Raw genomic sequence first — 20,379 nt, 5'->3', positions numbered from 1 at the left:
TTAGTGTGTTGTAACCCAGTCAAGAGTGCCCTCGGCAGAGCTCAGCAGATGCTGGTGCTGGGCTCTTGAACTTCCAAAACTGAGCTAAATAAACCAGCCTCCAGTATTTTGTTACAGTAACAGAAAATGGATTAATAGGGTCCAAAGGCAGGAGAAGACCAATGGCCCTGCTCCAAGTCCATCAGGCATAAAAAAGTGAATTCAGATGAGAACACTGTGGAATTCTGAAATGAAAACATGGAATTTGCATGTGCTGTTCATTGTTCCTTAAGGACACAAGCAGATGTCTTCCACCAAAGCACAATCTTTTGACTTATGTTGTTTAGGAATTGATGGTCTTAAACTTATTCAGGAAATAAAAAATATCTTTCATTAAGCCAATTTAAGCCAGTAATAAGTTTTCTAGAAATGACTTTATTTCCTGCCTTTCATTTTTATTTTACTGAAATTTATTTGGAACTAATTGCTTTCCATTAAATTTTCTAACAAAGATTTGATTCCTTTCCCAATTGTTTGGCTAATTTAGAAACCTAATTTTCTAATTTTGTTAGAAAATTTAATGGGAAGCAAATAGTTCCAAATAAATTTCAGTAAAGTAAAAAATGAAAGATGGGAAATGAAGTCCTTTCTAGAAAACAAATACAATTTTTCCCATTGTGAATCTCCTTTGGTGCTTGTTATTTCTCCAAAGTCTATTTTTCTCAAGTAACATTTACATATTTACATTTTGTTAGGAAGATTTTGTTATTTTTATTAACGAAATTTTACTGCACGCATTTTTCTTAGTAAGATATTTTTCAAGTTTTTATTTTAACATCATTTTATTTTAAGATCAAGTTTTTATTTTAGATTTATAAAGGATTGCAAAAATAGGACTGAGAGAGGGGCTGGTGGAGGGGCTCAGTGTAGTGCACCTGCCTAGCGTGTTCAAGGCCCTAGCTTTGTGTATCCCCAGCACAGCAAAACAATAACAGAAGGACCGAGCATCCCCTTATGCCCCCACCCATTCCCCTGATAGGAGCATCTAAACACCACAGCAGTACAGTGCTTTATTATTATTATTATTTATTTAGTTAGTTTTTTTTAGGTGGATACAATATCTTTATTTTATTTTTAATGTGGTGCTGAGAATTGAACCCAGTGCCTCACGCATGCCAGGTGAGCACTCTACCACTTGAGCCACATCACCAGCCCCACAGCAGTATAGTTCTTAAAACTTAGGTACCATTGAGACACTGCTATGAACTACAAACTTCATTCAGGTTTCACCACTTTTTCCACTAATGCTCTTGTTTCTGTCCTAGGATCCAACCTGGGATTCCACTCTACAGTTAAGTCATTATGCCTCCTTGAAGCTGTAAGTTCTTCATCTTTGAACCCAGGGCCTTGTACTTGCTAGGCAAGCAGCTCTACCACTGAGCTACAGACCCAGCCCCTAGGACCTTGAGACTTTTGAAGAGTACTGATTAGTTACCTTGTAGAATGCTCCTTCATTTGGACTGTGAGATGTTTTCCCTTAAATATCCTGCTTCTCCCTAAATTCTCACCTAATATTGGGCTTATGTGTTGGCAGAAGAAAACCACAGTAATGTCAGGACATCAGATCCTGGGATATTTAGACCTGGCCAAGGACAGGTAGATGATTATCAAAGAAAAGGAAATGGGTAGATACCACTTTCCTATCAACCAGTTGCTAAAAGCCTCCAGGGGAGGGGGAAGGAGAAGTGTCCCACTTTCCAACATAAGCAATCACCCCCTGGATGGCTCTGTTTCTGTTTTCTGGTCATGTAGGCATGAGAAAAAGGAAACCTAAAATCTATAACGGGGCAAGACACCCCCACTCCCATGGGCACTAGCTTTGGGCCCCCTCCTCTCCAGAGGTCTCTCTCTCTCTCTCTCTGTTCTATCCCTTAAATAAAACTTGTTTTCTTGCCTCCCTGTTTCTTTGGTGTTTAATCTTCAACCCTAGGGGAACGAGGATCCAATCCTGATCAAAGCAGGATCAGTGTGCAATGTCATCATGGTTTATTTCCAGAGATGTAAAACTTGGTCACAGTGAAGGTGGTGAAAGTGGCACTTTCTGTTGCTGTAACAAAATGCTGGAGGCTGGTTTATTGGTGAAGAAAACTGCTAGAAACTAGTTTTCCCTTGTAATTGATAAACATATATCTTGGGAGAGATGCTTAAATATCCTATTTCTCCCTAAACTCTCACCCACAGTTAAAATGTCTATGGATCATGCCTCCTGCATTTATTCACTGAAATTTTTCTGCAAAAAAGAGTTGTTCCTTTTCTTTTATTATTATTATTTTTTTTTTGCATTACAATCTTTATTACACATATAGAGCACAATTTTTCGTATCTCTGTTTGTATATAAGGTATGTTGGCCTCCAAATTCAAATCTTCATACATGTTCCTGCCAACTTATGCCATTATACATGTGCTCTTTTTTTGCATTACAATTAGTACACATATATACCACAATTTTTCATCTCTGTTTGTATAAAAGGTATGTTGGCCCAGATTCAAATCTTCACACATGTATTTTGTATAGGGATGACCATCACATTCCACCATCCTTGTTCATCCCGAGTTGTTCCTTTTCATTCATTCATCATTTAGTTCTTTATATCAACATGGACTACAGCATATTTATTTTATCTTTTATTATTTGGGTTAGTGATAAAGCCAAAACCTTGACCCAGGGGAATGAGGAGAAAATCTATACTTTGCTGACATAAGCCAAAGGATATGGGGTCAGACCTAGACTTGTAGGGAAGGCTGGAGAACCCGTCTGTCAGAGACAGGAGCCCACAGCGAGGTCCCTGGGCAGGACTGGCCCCCTCAGACCTGAGCCTCTGATCTCTTATGGACACCCAGTGAGGACGGAATTCCAGAGGAAGTCTTCTCCTGGAGAGAGGACTGAGAATCTCATATCAGACTGTCATAGGGAGAGAGAAAAAGAAACTATAGGCCTTTCAGTCCCTGAGAAATCAGTCTTTGTCACCTAGCCAGGAATATTGGAAGGGACCTAAACTGTCCCCATATTCCAACGGCCGGCACATCACTTGTAAATATTGTTAAAATGCGGATTCCCCCATTTAGTGGGTTGGGGAGTGGCTGCTTTGTCAGGGACCAGTCTTGACTACCAAGCCCCTAATGGTTGGAAACCTTGACCATACGTTGGAACCACTTGAGGAACTTTTATACCTGGGCTCCTTCCCTTTGGTGAGTCCTTCGGTTTGGCAAGCAGCTCAGGTTCAAGAGTTCCTCAGGCGATTTCTAAACGGCGTGGAGTTTGGGAACCCGTGCTGGAGTCGTTTCTCAAACTACGGAGTACCTCGGCCTGGCCTGCAGGCGCTGGGTTCCACGGTCAAGGAGGTCTGACTCAGCAGGTCTGGGGTGGGGATTGCAAATCTGCATTACCAGCAGCTCCCAAGTGACGCTGACTTGGCTAGTTCCCGAGTCAAAGGCGACGTCTCCCAGCTGGCATTGGCTCCGCCGGTGTTTTCAGCGGTCCCTCTGCGCCTGGCCTTCCTCCCCGCTATCAATTGCGGAGGAAGCCGCAAAACCGCGGCGGGAGCTCGGGCCCTCGGGCTCTGGAGGGGCGTGTTTATGTCAAGCGAAGCTCTCGCAGTTGCCCACACCAGACAGTGCCCACGGGCGGACCCGAGGGCCGGCAGGGTCTCCGCGGGAGGACGCGCGCGCACGAGGCCCTGGCAGTCCCTTCGACTCTCCCAGGGGTGAGCGGGAGCCCCGGGCTAGAGCGCGGGACGCGCGCCGCTAGGATCGCGGCTGGAGCGGCGGGCTGCAGGGTTTGCCGGGCGAGCGGCGCCCTCCTCCGGTGACTTGGCGCCGCGCCCGGGCTGGGGGCAGAGCCTGGATTGGCTCGCGGCGGGGCGGGCTGGGGCAGCCAGGGGATAAAGGCCCGCGCCGGGCGGGCGCCCGCGCGGCTGGTCGTGCTTGCATCGCGCACGTGCTGCTCCGTCGGGTTGCCGCGTCGGCAGGTCAGTGCAAGAGGTGGCCCTACGTGTCCCCTGCTGCGGCCGTCCCGGGGAGTGAGTCTTCTCGCAGACCGCGGAGCCCCTGGCCCGGGCTGGCCGGGGTCGGTGGAACTAGCCGCCAGCTGCGCGCCGCGGTCTCTGCGCTCCCGCCAGCGCGCGCGGTGACCGGGCTGGGGGCTGAGAGGTGGGCGCTGGCGCGGGGTGGGGAGGCCGCTCCACCTGCTTCTTCCACTTTTTGGAATAGTTCATCCGCCAGGGGAAAGGAGCGGGCATGTCTGTTCCACCAAACTTGTTTTCCCAGTCTTTCGGAAAGCCATCTCCGGGAGGGTGGGTCCCCAGCCTTCCACAGGGGGCAGGCTGAGGTCCTCGCGTCCCCGGCTGCCGCTGGCCCCCGTGCTCTCTCTCCTTCCCCGGCGGGGGTGGACGCGAGGATGGCGACCCGCGCTCCGCAGAGCCAGCACCTCCCGCTGAGACCCTCCAGCTCCAAGAGCTTCCGGAGGTTTTCCCGGGGCGTCCTGGCTTTCCTCCATCACCACGTGAAGCCCAGACACAGACTAAGAAGGAAAAGCTAACTCGGGTGGAAACTGACGTTGACAAAGCCTTTTGCTTTTCATAAGTTGACTGCTCGTGTTAGATACTCTCCACGTGGTGGTACTATTGTTGCCCGCTTTCTGAGGACAAGAGTTTGGGCAGGGGCATGGATCCAGGCCCATGCAGCAGGGCAGTGGTGGCGACTGGTCTTGAACCCAGGCTGGCCCCTGCTCTCCTGCGGAGGGGTGTAGACGACCTGCCCCACCCCCCACCAGGCGAACTGGGGAGTTTCCTTCTTTGTTCTCTTAAGTACCTCATGGTATCTCTTCTTTTGAGGAGGAATGGAAAGAGGGTTTGGATTCAGCTGACTTGCCATCTGCCCTTCGTAGTTAATACCTACCTGATCTTGAACCGGTCACTTGAGCCTGAAAAATGGGAAAAGACCCCAGTTTCAGGGTTGGCTGTGAGGGTTAAAACCTCTCCACAGTTAGGAGGTGCCTGATTTTTCACTTGGGTCATTACGATTAAGAGGATACCTTGATTTAAGGGCTTAAAGACGAGACTGGCTCGCAAATGTGCCGGGTAATGGTTACGGCTCCATAAAGCTGAATCAGAGGAACATACAGGTGGGAGAACCCAGAGGAAATGAAGGTGGGCGTGGCCACAGTCTGGGTTGGAGGTGAGCAAGGCTGACCTTCCTAAAAGTGGTTTCAAGAGCGCAGAGCAGGGAGCCATCACTTTGGGGAGCAGATAATGGAGGCAGAGAGGAAGCAGACCCTCCTGGAGGCCACAGAGACTGCCAGAAAAGACAAAGGCAGTGGAGAGCAGGTTTAGTAGGCTTGCAGAGTGAGGGGAGAGAACCCTGGGGACCGGAATGGACCAGGGCAAGAGCCCTGGATTTGGAGAGGACAGGTGTCTGCTGTGTCTCTCTGGTGAGCCCATTTTTTTTTTTTTAAAGCTCCTCAGTTTTCCAGTGTAAGACGGCCAGTGTCTCATTGGGGGGTTCTTCGGCCCAGAGGAATCCAAGCCACCCTAAATAGTCACCCTAAATTTCAATATCTCAAATAATTAACAAATAATAAAACATAAACACTCAGAAATATATTTACAAAAGCAAATTCCCTGATAGATCTAGTCCACACCGGTTCTTAAACAATCAAAGACAAAATGGCTCTGGTGGTTTATTTAAGGGGGTATGTCAAAGGCAGGGATAAGGTTTCAAGGACAGAGTCTTGCTTTGTGATGTCTTGCAAGTTGATTGACCGGCAGGTCACACCCATCTCGGGTGCTGTGTGGGATCTTAGAGCTGGAGAGGGAAGTTCACCTGCATCAGGGGTCAGTCCCTGGGGGGAGTGCCTCTGGGAGTGCCCAGTGCCAGACCTATCCCCTCAGGAGGCTACTGTGTGCAACATAGTCCACACACAGCCCACAGATGGTCGGTAACACTCAGTATTATATGTATATCCAGACCACTTCTTGAGGCTGGATTGTGTTTTTTTTTTTCTTTTTTAAAATATTTATTTTTTTAGTTGTAGTTGGACACAATATCTTTGTTTCATTTATGTGGTGCTAAGGATCCAACCCAGGGCCTCGCGCGAGCTAGGTGAGCGCTCTACCTCTGAGCCACAACCCAGCCCTGAGGCTGGATTGTTCTTAAATTTGTTCTTAACGGTGGTTGCTATCCCAGGAGAGTCTTTGAGCACATGGACAGTCGTGTCAAGAGTGCTGACCCTGTCCTGCAGCTCCTTCATCTGACAGTACTGAAATTTTGAACTCATAAAACACTGATTTCCTGTCCTTCCTCCCTTAGGCTCTGCAGACACCTGGATACGTGGTGTCTGTGATGTCTGACTTCCCTGACCCAGGCAAGTGGGCCCTTGCCCTTTAGTGACAGCTCATCTCTTTCAGCATCATGGCCACAAGCCTCCTCGGGCTGCACAGTCGGGGTCGCCTTCTTCTAAAGGCTGGATAAGACTCCACGCTGCATGCGGACCACATCTTCATGCCTTGGAGGGGCCACCTTTTATTGTCATACTTGAAGTGCTGCAGGCATTACTCATACAGCTCTGTTTGGTCTCCATGACTAAGAATGATTAGAGCTCGGAGTTTTGAGATTATTTCATATTAGTGAGAATATGGAGGAAAGCTGAAGATGCATCCTCAGGAGAAGGACCTATTTCAAAGAGAACTTGAATATTCCTGGACCATAATTATCTATCTCCAAAACAATCATGGAATTCAGTCTCTCGGGGGAAAAAAAAAAACCCAAGTAATTTTTTTTTTTTTTTTTTGCCAGAACGGGGACCTTCTGATTATTTGTAATATAGACCAAGTCTGATGTTTCCTGCTGCTTCTTAGACACGGTGTTTAGACCTAACACCCATCAGTTGCTGTTGGGGACCACAGCAGTGCTCACAGCTAAAGCCAACATGGCCTGTTTCTCTAGGAAGCCCGTCTATATTAGAGCCCCTAATGCCCAGGTGCAAATCATCCCCGGAGCCAGCTGAGCCCCGCAGCTGTGTCCATCGCTGCCTCTCTGATGGCAGGGCTGTCTCAGGGTCCTGCCCTGATGCTTGCTGGAGATGGAGGAAGCAGAACAGTGGACCCCAGAGAGGCCTGGGAAGTTGCCCCATGATCTTGAGGGAGAGTCTGTTGGCCTTCACCCTGTGCAGTCAAACAAGTTCTCAGGAGGGACAGGCTGTAGCCTGTCATCTGATCTTTCAGAGGGAGGGATTAAGAATCTTCTTTGATGGTTTCTCTCTATAAATTTAACTACTAGCTGGAAAAACAAGTTTTACTTAATCATAGATGTTCTCAAAGTATAATATGGGGAACACTGGGAATCCCCATGAACTTTTTTTAGGGTTGATATGAGGTTAAAACTATTTTAGAACTATTTTTGAATTTTATTTAATATTAAGACCTTAGAAAGACTTGACATTTTCATCTTTTCTCAGAAGTATATGGTGGAGTTTCCCAGAGGTTACATGACTTGAATTTTTGCTCAATGGCTAACAACATGTGTGCTTGTGTACTCTTGTGTTTCTAGACGCTTCTAAGGTGGCAGCTTTGGAGTTACCAATATGTGTTTTCAGAGATGAACATAGTTTGTGCTTAGCGTTTCCACTGTGTTTATTAGCTGTCATCACCAATATCTACTCCTATCTCTGTGACTTCAAGTCCCAGAGTTTTCCTGTATCTACATGGAAGAAAACAACAACAAAAAAACATACTTTTGTAGTCTTGGTTTGAAGATTTTCTAAATTTTTAAATGGTATCAAATTATTTCTGAATTTAATGATAATTTATTCTGAAAAAAGGATATGAATGTATACATTTTATACTTAAGAATAATAGATTATTGGTGTATAAGAGGAACTGAATGTTTTCAATTCACATCTGTGTCCCTAAAAGTGCAAACAAATGAAACAAATGAAACGGACAAATTGGTACCTTCCCTGACTCATGGAAGAGATAAATTTACCCCAAAGAAATGGGCAAAGCTAAATGAGAAGCAATGGAAACACTCTTTGCTTTACCTCTAGTTTACCTTCCAAATGGGATTGCGGAGCTGGTAGCATCATTTTGAGACCCATTCAGACACCTCTAAAGAAAAAGGACTTGAATGGCTTAACTGTAGGTGGGTGAGTGCTGTGAAGCCCCAAATTATCCATTCCAGCTTTTCAGACGAGAAAATAAGCTATTGAAGTATCAAACAGCATAGATTGTTAAGTTGTATTGGCTGGGAAAACTCACAAAAAGCCTGATTGGAGGAAAAGGCACTAAAAGAAATCACCACACCACCGCTTCCCTGTGGTAAAGTACCAAGATCTAGCTGTAAACATGAACACTGATGGTGTTGGTGGTGTGACAGAAGGGAGAGGTGTGTATTTTGTCTTGCAAATGGAGGAATTTGCAGTCATGACAGGAAACACTTCTTTGGTGTAGCTCAGTGGCAAAGCATGTGCTTAGGATGCACAAGGTCCTGATTTGGTCCCCAGCACCCCAAAGTGTCACCTTCATTACCAGCTTTACCTTAATTCTGTGTATGGTTTCATCAAGAACACATAATTTCATTAAGTGTTGATTCTGACTGCGTGTCTATTTGGTGTGCCGGGTGGTGAATGGAAGTGCCTATAAAGCTCTTCTGTTACCATCCAAGTGTGATAGATGCCTAGCGTGATGTGTTATGGGATTGATGTGCAAGCTGAACTGGCCACTTTTCTTCATAGATGCCATTTTGCTTGAAAGGTGAAAGGCAAACATGGTTCTCTATACCTGGGTAATTGGTAAATAGATTCTAAGAAGGAACTAAGTGAGCCAGTCACTGCAAGGAGATGGCTAAAGTGTTTGCTGCCAACTCACCTTGTGAGCTTGATGGCTTCCCACTTCATAGGAATTTCCCATTGGGATCAGTGGCGACACTAGCCAGTGTGACTTTCTGATATAGAGAAGCATGTTGACATTGGTTTGGAAGATATGCCTAACTCAGAGATCTAGGATTTTCCAGGAGACCAGTGCATGAAGTTACAAGGTTGTGTAGGACTAAGATATCCTCAAAGTGAGATAGGCAGATGGGCTTTCATATAACCAGGTACAAAAGGTTCATTGGGAGATAAGATTTCAGCTTCCACATTGCAACTGACCTTCAGGAAAGGTTTGCAACTGACCTTCAGGAAAGGTTGAAAGTAAGTTAGCCTTTGAGTTTTGGAGACCTATCAATGATGAATGTCCAGAATTATCTGCAAAGGCCAAGAAAACATTAGGCCCTTGCCCACTACTTTATGGTGTTCTGTTTTCTCTACGGGCTTCAATCAAAGCACAGAGATGGGAAAGCAGCTGTCCTCCGTTAAGACAAGACATCAGCGAGAGGAATGGACCAATGACATTCTGGGTCCTAAATGTTTTTTGCTTTGGAAAATATATTTTCATAAAAATGTGTATGTTGACATTTATTTTTAAGTAAATCCATAAAAAGTTAAGCTTTTTTGGGAGGGTGGGTACTGGGGATTGCACTCAGGGGCACTTGGCCGCTGAGCCACATCCCCAGCCCAATTTTGTATCTTTTTTAGAGACAGGGTCTCACCGAGTGGCTTACCGCCTCACTGTTGCTGAGGGTGACTTTGAACTCACCATCCTCCTGCCTCAGCCTCCCAAGGTGCCAGGATTACAGGCGTGCAACCCCGCACCTGGCAGCATTTTTTGGTCTTGATTTCTGTCAAGGTAAATATTGATAGATGAACCCACTTAAGTCTTTGATCTTTGAGAGTGTGAAGGACTAAAGAATGAGCTGCTGCCTGAAGAGCAGCATGCACTGCTGAGGAACAGGGACCCGTCGTGGGAAACGCGAAGTTAGGGGATTTTGTTGCTGTGGGGACACTTACATAAAGATGACTGCAATGTCACTATTGGCTTCTGAACCATCGCGTGTGTATGACCCATTGTTGACTGGAACTTCTTTATGTGGCATGTGACTTAAATTCAGTGTGTCTATAGCAAGATAACAGTCTGGACTTGGAAAAGCCACGCCGTGTACAGGCGGAGGTTGTTAAAGGAACCCTGCAGTGAGCCATGTGCAGCTGTGGTGAGAACTGGGTGCTGGGGGTGTAAAGGGGATAGTGCTAAGAGCTTTTGGGGTGGGAGGGGCTCACACTTTTCCCTGTGGGGAATGGAAGACTAACAGAGAGGTACCTATTTGGTATCTCAGGTTTGCTTTTCCTTGACTCTAGTCTTTTGAACTGAAACAAAACAAAAACAAACACAAGGAGAACACCTTTGGACCGTGGCCATTCATTAATTTGCTTTTGGGAGCTGGAAATTGTCCTTGAGTTTCAAATGTTCTGGGAAATCCAGTCATCTCTGGGCTTCCTTGGTCTCCCTTTCAACTTGCTGAAATGGGTCCCTCTAGGGTCAGAGTTCTAGCCTGGTCTCAGGTGCCAGCAATGGCTGCAGGGAAGATTTCCACAGTGGGCCTCTGAGGATGGTTGAGAGAGTCTTGGTCTTTCCTGTCACACAGCTGGTCCTTGACACCAGGCTTCGAATGTAAAGTAAAGCTAGGGACGTGCCCACAGCAGGAAGGTTCTTGTGCGGCTCATTTAGGAGTTGACCTGGGTGAAGGACCTTGGGCCCTGGGTAGAGCTGGGGACCCAGCAGAAGCCCCTGGGATTCCAAGCACCTTTTTCCATCGTAACATTTTCATGCTTTTATCCATTTCATGCTTTGCTGCTGTGGCTTATTTTCCCCCTTCTCTTCTCCCTCCCCCCCACCACCCAGGGGGAAATGAGAGTGCCCTTCTTCCCATTCCAGTCCCCTGTCCTTGAGCTCACACACCATGGGAATGAAGGCATTTAGACTTCCAGGTGGCACCAGAGATCTAAGAACCAGCTCACTCTGAAGTCTGGAATGCAGTGCCTTCGAATCACCTCTTTGAAAGCCCAGTTCCCCCTGGGGGTCAGGACCACAGCCCCTGGACTGGAGTCCTCTGTGTTTCTCCTTTGTTAGCAAAGCAATGAAACTTTTTTCTTTTTTCTCAAAACTGTCCTCATTTATTGGATTGGCATGGGGGACGGAGGACGGAGCTTTCAGTAAGACTGTGTGCTAAAGAACAACCCCCCCCCCCCCCCCCCCCCCCCCGCAGTGGCTCACCTGGGGTGTGAAAGTGCTCCCTGGAAGCCGGTCTTCTTTTGTTTTCCCTCACTGGAACCTGGCTCTGGGTTGGACTGCCAGAAATCCTCTGCCACTGAGACACTCCAGGATCACACTAGAAATAAAGTAGATGTGGTCTACTCTTTTTCCTCCATAATGCAAAATAGAAGATGGTTGGAATCTTAACCCAGTTACCACTTTGTGAGGGGTGGGACATCAGAGTTGGCTGCGAAGACTTCACCCTTCTGGCGAGGGGACAGCTGATGGCAGAACAGAGGTGGAGGTTGCAGGTCCACATGCCAGCATGTCACCCATTTGCCTTTAGGGAGTGTGGGGAGTCGTGTCAGAACCTGCAGGCAAGCGGTGGCTCTGGTTGACCCTGGTGTGCCTCCTGGGTGTACCAGTCAGGATGGGAAAGAGGAGCCATGTCTCAAGCCACACCTCTTGGCACCACCTGGACCTCTCAAGGCCAGGACTGATTTTGTGGGTAGAGCTGGACTGAATCAGATACATGCTAGTGATTTTAGCAGCAATGAGAAATGGCTTTTAGTAAGGGACCCTTTCTACAGAGATGGCAGTAAAACAAAAACTGCTCACAGCTTACTCGAGGTTGCGGAGGGCCTTTTTCTCTTTGCCATCTGCTTTTCTCATCTGGTTTATTTTAAAGATAATGTCCAAGTGTTAGTACCAGATTAGCAGGGCACCCTTATTCAGTCTGGGGCCTGTTTGACGCCTCAGATGGTGCGGGGACAGGCTGAAGATAAACTGTGGCTCTTCTCAGGGCTGGTGGCTCTCTGCAGTAGGACCTGTTGTCAGCACTGTGAGGTCCATTCTGAATCTGGCCTTTGTGTGAGCAACTTTTCATGCCTTTATCGCCAGGGGCCTGACTCACAGCAGGCCCTGGACTGGCTTCCTGTGGCCAGCTCAGCAGTCTCTTCATGCAAATCCTGAATCCCCAGTCAGGGCTGTGCTCATTGGCTGAGGATCATATTGTTAATTTCAGTTAAGGAGCTCTTTCCAGGGCTGGAAGAAGGAAAGGTTACCTAGTGGACTCTGCTCCCTTTTCCTGCAGCACATTTGAAAAGCAAATGCAGATCATCGGGATGCTGAGGCACATGGCTGTGGCCCGTGGAGCAGTGCAGAGGCCCCTCTGCAGCTGCTGGACGTCTGTCCTGCCAGTCCGGTGTCTGGGCAACTCCTCTTCACAGATCTCAGAGAATGCCAGCTTCCACTCTGCCACCTCCTCTGAAGCAGACCCTCCGCGGATCCTGATTACAGGTTGGATTTTCCCCCTCTTCCTCTTCTCCCTGTCTTGGCTTGAATCTCACCTTCTTGGTGCTGCTCTGCGTAGCTGCCTTTCCTTTTGGAACATGTGACGTGCTATCGTGTCACCAGGTCCGGGGCCTTGGGAAACAAGGCGCTGCAGCAGGTAAGTTAGCATCTGTCCTGGACCTCATCGCCGTTGACCTCACTGTCACCAGATGCCCTACCTTGAGTGTGCCAGCCCTGATTCTGCACCTTCTCACTGTAGACTTCGTGCTGCCCCTGGCCCAAGCCCCGCTCTCATTTGATTGACAGGTTTTATTTCCTCCTCCTCCGCCAGGTTTCTTCCATTGGCTTTGCATCACTGTCCTCCCACTTTCCTCACAGGGTGTGTGTGTGTGTGTGTGTGGTTTTCTCACTCTCTGCCACCCCCCTCATGAAGCATGTCCAGGGTTTGAGGGCCATAGTAATAGGAGCTGGCAGGAAATCCCTCTGTTCTGTCCAACTGCTGCTTGGGTGTCTCCAGATGTGCTCCCAGCTCCCTGGCTTTCCTGTTCCTAACCACGGCTTTTTCCCCCTCTACATTTTTCTATTGGTGCGTTATAATGATGCATTCTAGTGGGATTCCTGATGCCGTATTATCCATGCCTTTGTTAAGTCTGCAAATTAGGAAACTGATGCCATCCAGTTTTTACTTTCCTGGGGCTCCCCATTGAGTGTTTTTTTTGTCTGCCCTCTTCTCAAAGGACTTCTTGCTGCCCACCCCCTTGCCCTTCCTAGCCCAGCTCAGTGAGAATAGAAGTGGGATTCAGATCCCACCAGAAGGTGTGCCAAGGCTGGTGGTGAATGTCCTTGGTACTTGCAGCACAGGAGCCTTGGCTCCTCCTCCCCCTCTCCTCTGCTGAGACACCCCCTTGGCTGGGGCATCTGTGTCTGCCTTGGCCTCTGCCTGGCTGGGTGGCCGTCGTTTCGTGTTCTGAGTGCCGCGCCGTGTGGCACAGTCAGTAGCAGTGGCATCGGCTGAACCCAGGACTTCATCTCATCCTCCCAGGCTGAGGAAGAGTCGGTTTGTTCATGACATTCTGGGAATCCCTGAACTCACGAGGTTTCTGAAGTTTCACTATTGTTTTTTCTTTTTTGTCTAGGGGGTCTTGGCCAGTTGGGAGTGGGGCTTGCTAACCTTTTAAGGTAAGAGCCTTAAAGACTTGATATTGGAAACCTGAGTTCCTAAGTACAGTTTTATCTCTAGCACCATTTAACCATCTCCTCCTTCCTCTTGTCCCTTCCCATTTTTAAGATGTGGCACCTATGTTGCTGTTTAAACCACATCTTGCTTTGCCTCCTGGTGTCACAGACCAATGCAGGCCCTTGACTCTTGCTCCCACTGGCCCTCTGCCCTCTTTCTCCGTTCTTAGGCAAAGTGGGACTCGTCCCAGATGGATCATTTGGCTTTTAGTTGTTTGGGATCAGAGGGAAGCATTTTTAGAAACTGGAAAGGAACAGTGTGGGATTGGAGAGAGTGGGACAAAAATGTGACCCCCTAGAGACGCAGCAGGACTTACAGGCAGGCGGCTTAGGTTAAAAACACTTCACTCATTGACTTGAGCCTGCAGATGTTTTTTTACATCTTAGCATCTCTGTTTCCATTTTGCATCTGTCTCCTTTGCTCTGAGGCAGTCACCTTGGATTGTAGGAACAAGAGGTCTGACTGATAAACATCTTGTGGTGAGTCAAAACCACCCTTTAGGGAACAGCAACTCTCTTACCACTAACCCTGACAAGCCCCTCTAACCAGTCCTGAGACAACAATCAGCCAGACCACAGTCTGACCAGCCCTGTTTGACTGGGCTCGGTTCTGGTTCCTTTGTCTATAACCCGGGAAAGGAGCCCGGGCCGGTGCTCCTGAAGACGGGGCTGGTCCTCCTGCTGCAGCTGTGCCGACTCCAGTCCTCTCCTGCTCTTCACCAGTCAGAGTCCACGTGTTTGTTTGTTTGTTGGAACAAGTGTCCAGACCTATCGTTGGAACTTTCCCCGAATTGGGCTTCTGACTTAGAAGTCAGTGACAGGGATACTGGGGAGAACCCGGTGACAGACATAGCGTTGACAGTGGGGTGAGAAGAGAAACAGAAGATGAGGCTGGGTGGGGAAGGGGCCTGAGCATGAGAGAAGCAAGGTGTGTCCCAGGTGAGGAGGAAGGAGGCTGCTTCTATTTTAAAAGATTTTTTTTTTCCTTTTTTTTTTGCAGAAGCTGTTATATCCTCCAGGTTGCTGACTTGTGTTTTGATTTTCCCTTTAGGAAACGATTTGGGGAGGAAAATGTGATTTTGTCAGACATAAAGAAACCCCCCAATCATGTCTTACATCGTGGTAAGTGATCAATAGGCCTTGCTGCTATATTTATCTTTAATTTTCAAAGTGTGGTTAAAGATATGGTTCATGGAGTCAGTGTGCACAACAGCCCCTATCCAGGTCTGTGGATCAAAGAAAGTTATCGAGACACATTGTGCCACCTAAAATATTTGATATTTCTAATGCTGCTGGAACTCTTTTTTTTTAACCACTTGAATAGCAGCAGCTATTAAAAAATCATTTGATGTTTCAAAATAATATCTTTTGATATAATTTAGAGTAATATCTTTGGAATAAAAACTTGTATTTCTGTCTTTTGAATTTTTAGTTAACTTACTGGCTCAAAGTAGACAAACAGATCAAGTTCTGTGATGAGAAAAAAGAACTTTAAAAACTTGGAGATATTAATTGGGATGTTATAAGGTAGAATTGCTCTTAAGCTATGGCACGCACACACAAAAATACTCAAGCTCCTCTTGTGAAGTTGTCTACTGCCTCATAAGCATTCCATCCTGTCTGTCAGTCCTTCCTGGTTCAGACTTGGCCTTTTTCTATGTGTCCTGGGCAGATTAGCAAGCTGCTGGGGGGTGGGGGTGGTCTTCCATTGGCCTTGAGCAGAATTGTCTCTGCCTCCTGTGTAATTAGATAGGGAGAACTGATGACTTAGGATTCTTCTGTACCAAGTGGATTGTTAAAAATCCACTTCTCTATTTCTTTTGAAATCTGCAGCTTGAAAGCAGAATGAGGTGACCAGGGACTGGAGTTGGCATCAGCAGTGACGCCTAGGGAGGGGGTGGCAGATGCCCAGTGGTGACCCGGCTTCTTCCACTTATTTTCTGTTTGACCCCTGGCAGCTGCTGAACTTCTCTGTGCCTCAGGTTCCTCACCGGTTAAATGTGTCTACCTCCAAGGCTATGAGAAGGTGAACTACACCTGGGGCTCAGTTCCTGGCCCAGACCAGTCCCTGTAGGAGCACCAGCTATTATTACCTGCGGATCCCGGCGGGATTCACCAGGTGTGTGGGCTGCTTGGCTCCTCAGATCCCCACCTGCTCGCCTGTGTTCTGTAGGCCCCTTCATTTATGCCGATGTCTTGGATTACCAGCGGCTCCGGGAGATCGTGGTCAACCACCGCATCACCTGGCTGTTCCATTACAGCGCTTTGCTCAGCGCCGCGGGAGAGGCCAACGTGCGCTCGGCACGAGCCGTGAACATCACTGGTGAGTGTCCGGCCCGCCTGGTCCGCTCTCCGGCTCCTCACTCCTCGGTGAGAGAGGTCCTTGCGGTTCTGATGACCCTGCCCCTCAGGGCTGCACCACGTCCTGGACATCGCGACGGAGTACCACCTGCGCTTGTTTGTGCCCAGCACCATCGCGGTTTTTGGACCTAACTCTCCCCGAAACCCAGCCCCTGACCTCTGCACCCAGAGGCCCAGGACCATCTACGGGGTGTCCAAGGTGCACATGGAGCTCATGGGAGAGGTAAGCACCCCTGGGAGGCTGCTGCCCCGCAACGCAGCGGGTCTGTTCCCTTCAGTTTCCTTTCCCACTCTGCCTGGAGTGACCGAGTGAGCACCTGCTGATTTGGTCCTGGGGAGCTGGCCCCTCCCCCGCCCCGCCCCCAGGGACGTTTACCTCCCTGCTGTGTTCGCCAAGTGGCAGGCACCTAAGGACCCCCTGGGGCCTGGCACATCCTGAGCAGTAAGTGACACTGGGCACTTCCTGAACGGTAAGTGGCTGCGAAGCCTTTGCTTGCTGTAGCCCTGTTCCTGAGCACCATTGTTCTAGGCGACCAGTACCCCTAGTTATTGGTGATGACTTTGTGTTCTGGAAAACCTCAAGCTTTTTTTTTTTTTTTTTTCTACTCTGTCTTTATATCTCTCTAGTATTTTTTTCTTTTCTTTTCTTTTTTTGTTTTGGTAGGGATTGAACCTAGGGGTGCTCATCCTCTGAGCCCCATCCTCCAGCCCTTTTTTGCATTTTATTGAGAGACATAGTCTCACTGAGTTGCTTAGGGCCTCACTAAGTTGCTGAGGCTGGCCTGGCACTCCCAGTCCTCCTACCTCAGCCTCTGAGCTGCTGGGATCACAGGTGTGCACCAGGTGCCTGGCCTCTATAGTAAATTCGAGTCAACATCTGATCCTTTGGCTGTTGGGTCTGGCCACTGTTCTGGCCTCTGCCCTCCCCTCCACTCTTTGCCAGGCTGCCTGAGCAGATGGACCCTTCAGGCTCAGGGCAGTGAAAGGTAGCAGACCCCTGCTGGAGGCTGGGTGGTTGTTGGCCGAGTTGGTGGGTCACCTCGATGGTGATTCTCTGGGATAGAGACAGAAGAGTGCTCAAGATGAGTGAATGACTCTAGGAAGTTCTAAACTCTTCATTTTCTTTAGGAATATTTTAATATAGCTGTATGGAATGATGTTCGGAAAAAGAAAAAAACTTAAAAAAAATTTTTTTGGGCTTTGTTCTATCTGATTTAAAGGTCCTTTTCTGAGTCAGCTTTCTCTTTCTCATAGTACTATTATTACCGGTACGGGTTAGATTTCCGCTGCCTGAGGTACCCTGGGATCATTTCTGCTGACTCGGAGCCTGGGGGAGGAACAACTGGTAAGAAGGGTTTCTGGTTTCTTTTATAGGTAAGATAGGCTCACTTATTGCCCGCAAGCGTCTTCTTGGTGGTGAAGGGCCCTGTCTCTAGTGTGTAAGGAACACCTGCAGTTTCTTTGCCTTCTCCCAGGTGTGTGCTCTTGTGCACAGCAGACCCTATCGACTTGCCCTTGCTCAGGGCACATGCAGGAGCTGGCAATCAGCTTGGCATTGCCGCCACAGTGCTGGGGTGAAACAGACACTGCTCGAGGACAGATGGGTGACTTGCCATGTAGAAGACCCCCATCAGCTTCCCTGGATACAGCCCTTGTTTCTTAATAGAGAACAGCTGGCTGGAATGGACCCTGCACGTTGCCCATTTGAAAAGGGCCTAAGTAGTGCTATTTTGGACTCAGGCGTGCTGACATTCAGCAACCGTCATGTCGGGGATCCTCCCCGTCCAGTGGTCCTGAGGTGTAGTATAAAAGCTACTTGACAAAACCTGAGGGACTTTAAAGGTGACTTTGGTTTTGATCACTTTAGAAAAGCTCCTACCTTCATGTGGAGCCTCTTCAAGTGTGGCTCAGGGGCCTCTGAGCCTCCTTGAGATTCTTTCAAGGAATCCAGGGGTCAGCACTCCGCATATCAGTACAGGGACATTATTAGCCATTTTCCTTCCCCCCGCTCAAGCCACCATGGAGTTTCCCAGAGGTGTGTGCTACAGCAGAACAGGCTGAATGTAGAAGCTGGTAGATGCTTCAACTATCTCCTGCTAAACCCGAGAGTTTTGTTTCTTTTCTTTCCTTCCTTCCTTCCTCCTTCCTTCCTTCCTTCCTTCCTTCCTGCTTTAATTGTACCAAGGGTTAAACTCAGGGGCACTTAACCACTGAGCCACAACCCCAGCCCTTTTTTGTATTTTATTTAGAGATAGGGTCTTGCTAGGTTGCTTAGGGCCTCGCTAATTTGCTGAGGCTGGTTTTGAACTCACAATCCTCCTGTCTGAGCCTCCTGAGCCAGTGGGATTTACAGGCGTGCGCCACTGCACCCAGCTCCAGAGTTTCTTAAAATGTACAAGAGATTCTTCTTCTCAGTAAACTTTCTTTGTTTGAAAATGATGTTCTTTTTCCCATAAAATATCACACATATCAATATGTAATAGGTTATTCATATCATTTTAGAACTTACTGGTTTACATTCTAAAATTTTTCATTGACCTGTGTCAGACAGTAAATCTTGATAGAGCCTGCATGGGTCAAATCTCTGGGAGTCCTACATTTTTAAGAGCCTGAAGAGGTTCTGGGACTAAAACATTACAGAGCTGCTGCCTTGGTCCAAGAGGCTCCTGCATGGTTTTGACATAGAAAAACCCACAGACGGATTCTCTTTCAGACTACGCAGTCCATATTTTCCAAGAGGCCACAAGGAGGGGCAAATTTGAGTGCAACCTGAAGGCCAACACCAGGCTTCCGATGATGTACATCAACGACTGCCTCAGGGCCACTCTGGAGGTCATGAATGCACCCGCAGAGTCTCTCTCCATGAGGACCTACAACATCAGCGCCATGAGCTTCACCCCTGAGGAGCTGGCCCAGGAGGTCCGCAGGCACCTGCCGGAGTTCCAGATCACCTACCACGTTGACCCTATGCGGCAGGCCATAGGTGGGTCAACCACTGCCAACCAGCACAGTCAAAATTGAGCTTTGGCGTGCACCATGAGTCCTGAGGACGTCAGCCGGGGAAGGCCAAGGAGCATGCAGCTCTCACCCCGGCCGAGATGCGTGCTACAGAATCAGCTGCTGTTGAGCTGGTTAGCAGATGCTTTGATTTTTGAGATATGATCTAAGTGGGTAAAATGATTCCATTCCAAGGGAATGGCTCAGCAGCATCTTACAGATTAAATGCAAAACAAGGGGAAAAGGAAGCAACTCAGAAAGTATGGGAGCAGCCCTAAGTTTTCGCATACTCTAACTGCCACTTTTTTATTTAATTTTCCTCGTTGGGTATAAGATTCCTCCCTTAAAAACTGTGAGGTTTTGCTGGGCACAGTGGTGCATGCCTGAAATCCCAGTGTCTCTGGAGGCTGAGAGAGGAAGATCACAAGTTCAAAGCCTCAGCAACTTAGTGTGGCCCTAAGCAACTCAGCAAGACCCTGTCTCTAAACAAAATTAAAAAAAATATATAAAAAAAGGCTGGGGATGGGGCTTAGTGATTGAGTGTCCCTGTTCAATCTTTGGTTAAAAAAAAATTATATATATATAATTTTATATATAGATTTAAGATATAGATATCTTATATTTAATATATGATATATATTATATATGTGATAAAATATATGATATATTATATACCATATATATTTATTTATATATATGTATATGTATATTTATATATATGAGAGAGAGGGGTTTTAACATGAAAATCAGTGTCAGACGGCAGTTGTCTAGTCTAGTCTGACCTTCCAAGATGGTGACTGTGTGTGTATAGTAGTTGTTCTGCTTTTTTTGTTCCTTGTACAATCAACCTTCACATAAAACGCTGTAGAACTTTGGCAAATCCAGAGTCTGAATAACCTCTCTCCCTAGCGGATAGCTGGCCCATGAACTTGGATGACAGCAATGCCCGGAAGGACTGGGGGTGGAGACACGACATTGATCTTCCAGAGTTGGTGACGAAGATGCTGAACTTCCATGGTTCTGACACCAGAGTTGCCCAGACCAACTGAGGCTTCAGAGAGGGGGCCCTTGTGTCCTGCCTGCCTGGGGAAGACAGGACCCCAGGGAACCTGCTTTCTTTAGAGTCGAAGGGCTGATTGGACTACGTTTCGGCGGCTCATTTGAACTACTGGGTGGAGGGTGGAAGTAGTTTAAGCATTTCTAAGATGTTGTAGGTTTGGAGGGAGGGCTTCTCGACCTTTGCTGGGTGCCTAAACGGGTCCAAATGCTCACGCGGCAGAGTCCACAGACTGTAGCGACAAGGTGACCATTTCTGGGAAGGTGGAAGTATGT

The 20,379-nt window shown here is 47.8% G+C and overlaps 1 protein-coding gene across 1 annotated transcript; it reads left to right on the top strand.

Moving 5' to 3' along the window:
• The first annotated feature begins 12,269 nt into the window (after positions 1-12,269).
• On the top strand, positions 12,270-20,096 carry LOC143396397 (L-threonine 3-dehydrogenase, mitochondrial-like). The gene is made up of 8 exons (XM_076852256.1): positions 12,270-12,459; positions 13,590-13,632; positions 14,741-14,811; positions 15,863-16,012; positions 16,101-16,273; positions 17,305-17,395; positions 18,764-19,033; positions 19,957-20,096. Exons 1-8 carry the CDS (start codon positions 12,270-12,272, stop codon positions 20,094-20,096), a joined length of 1,128 nt encoding a protein of 375 aa, XP_076708371.1.
• The last annotated feature ends 283 nt before the right edge of the window (positions 20,097-20,379 follow it).

The sequence above is a fragment of the Callospermophilus lateralis genome, chromosome 4 (assembly GCF_048772815.1).
Source record: "Callospermophilus lateralis isolate mCalLat2 chromosome 4, mCalLat2.hap1, whole genome shotgun sequence".
Lineage (NCBI taxonomy): Eukaryota > Metazoa > Chordata > Mammalia > Rodentia > Sciuridae > Callospermophilus > Callospermophilus lateralis.
This window is presented reverse-complemented; position numbering and strand designations above follow the sequence as displayed.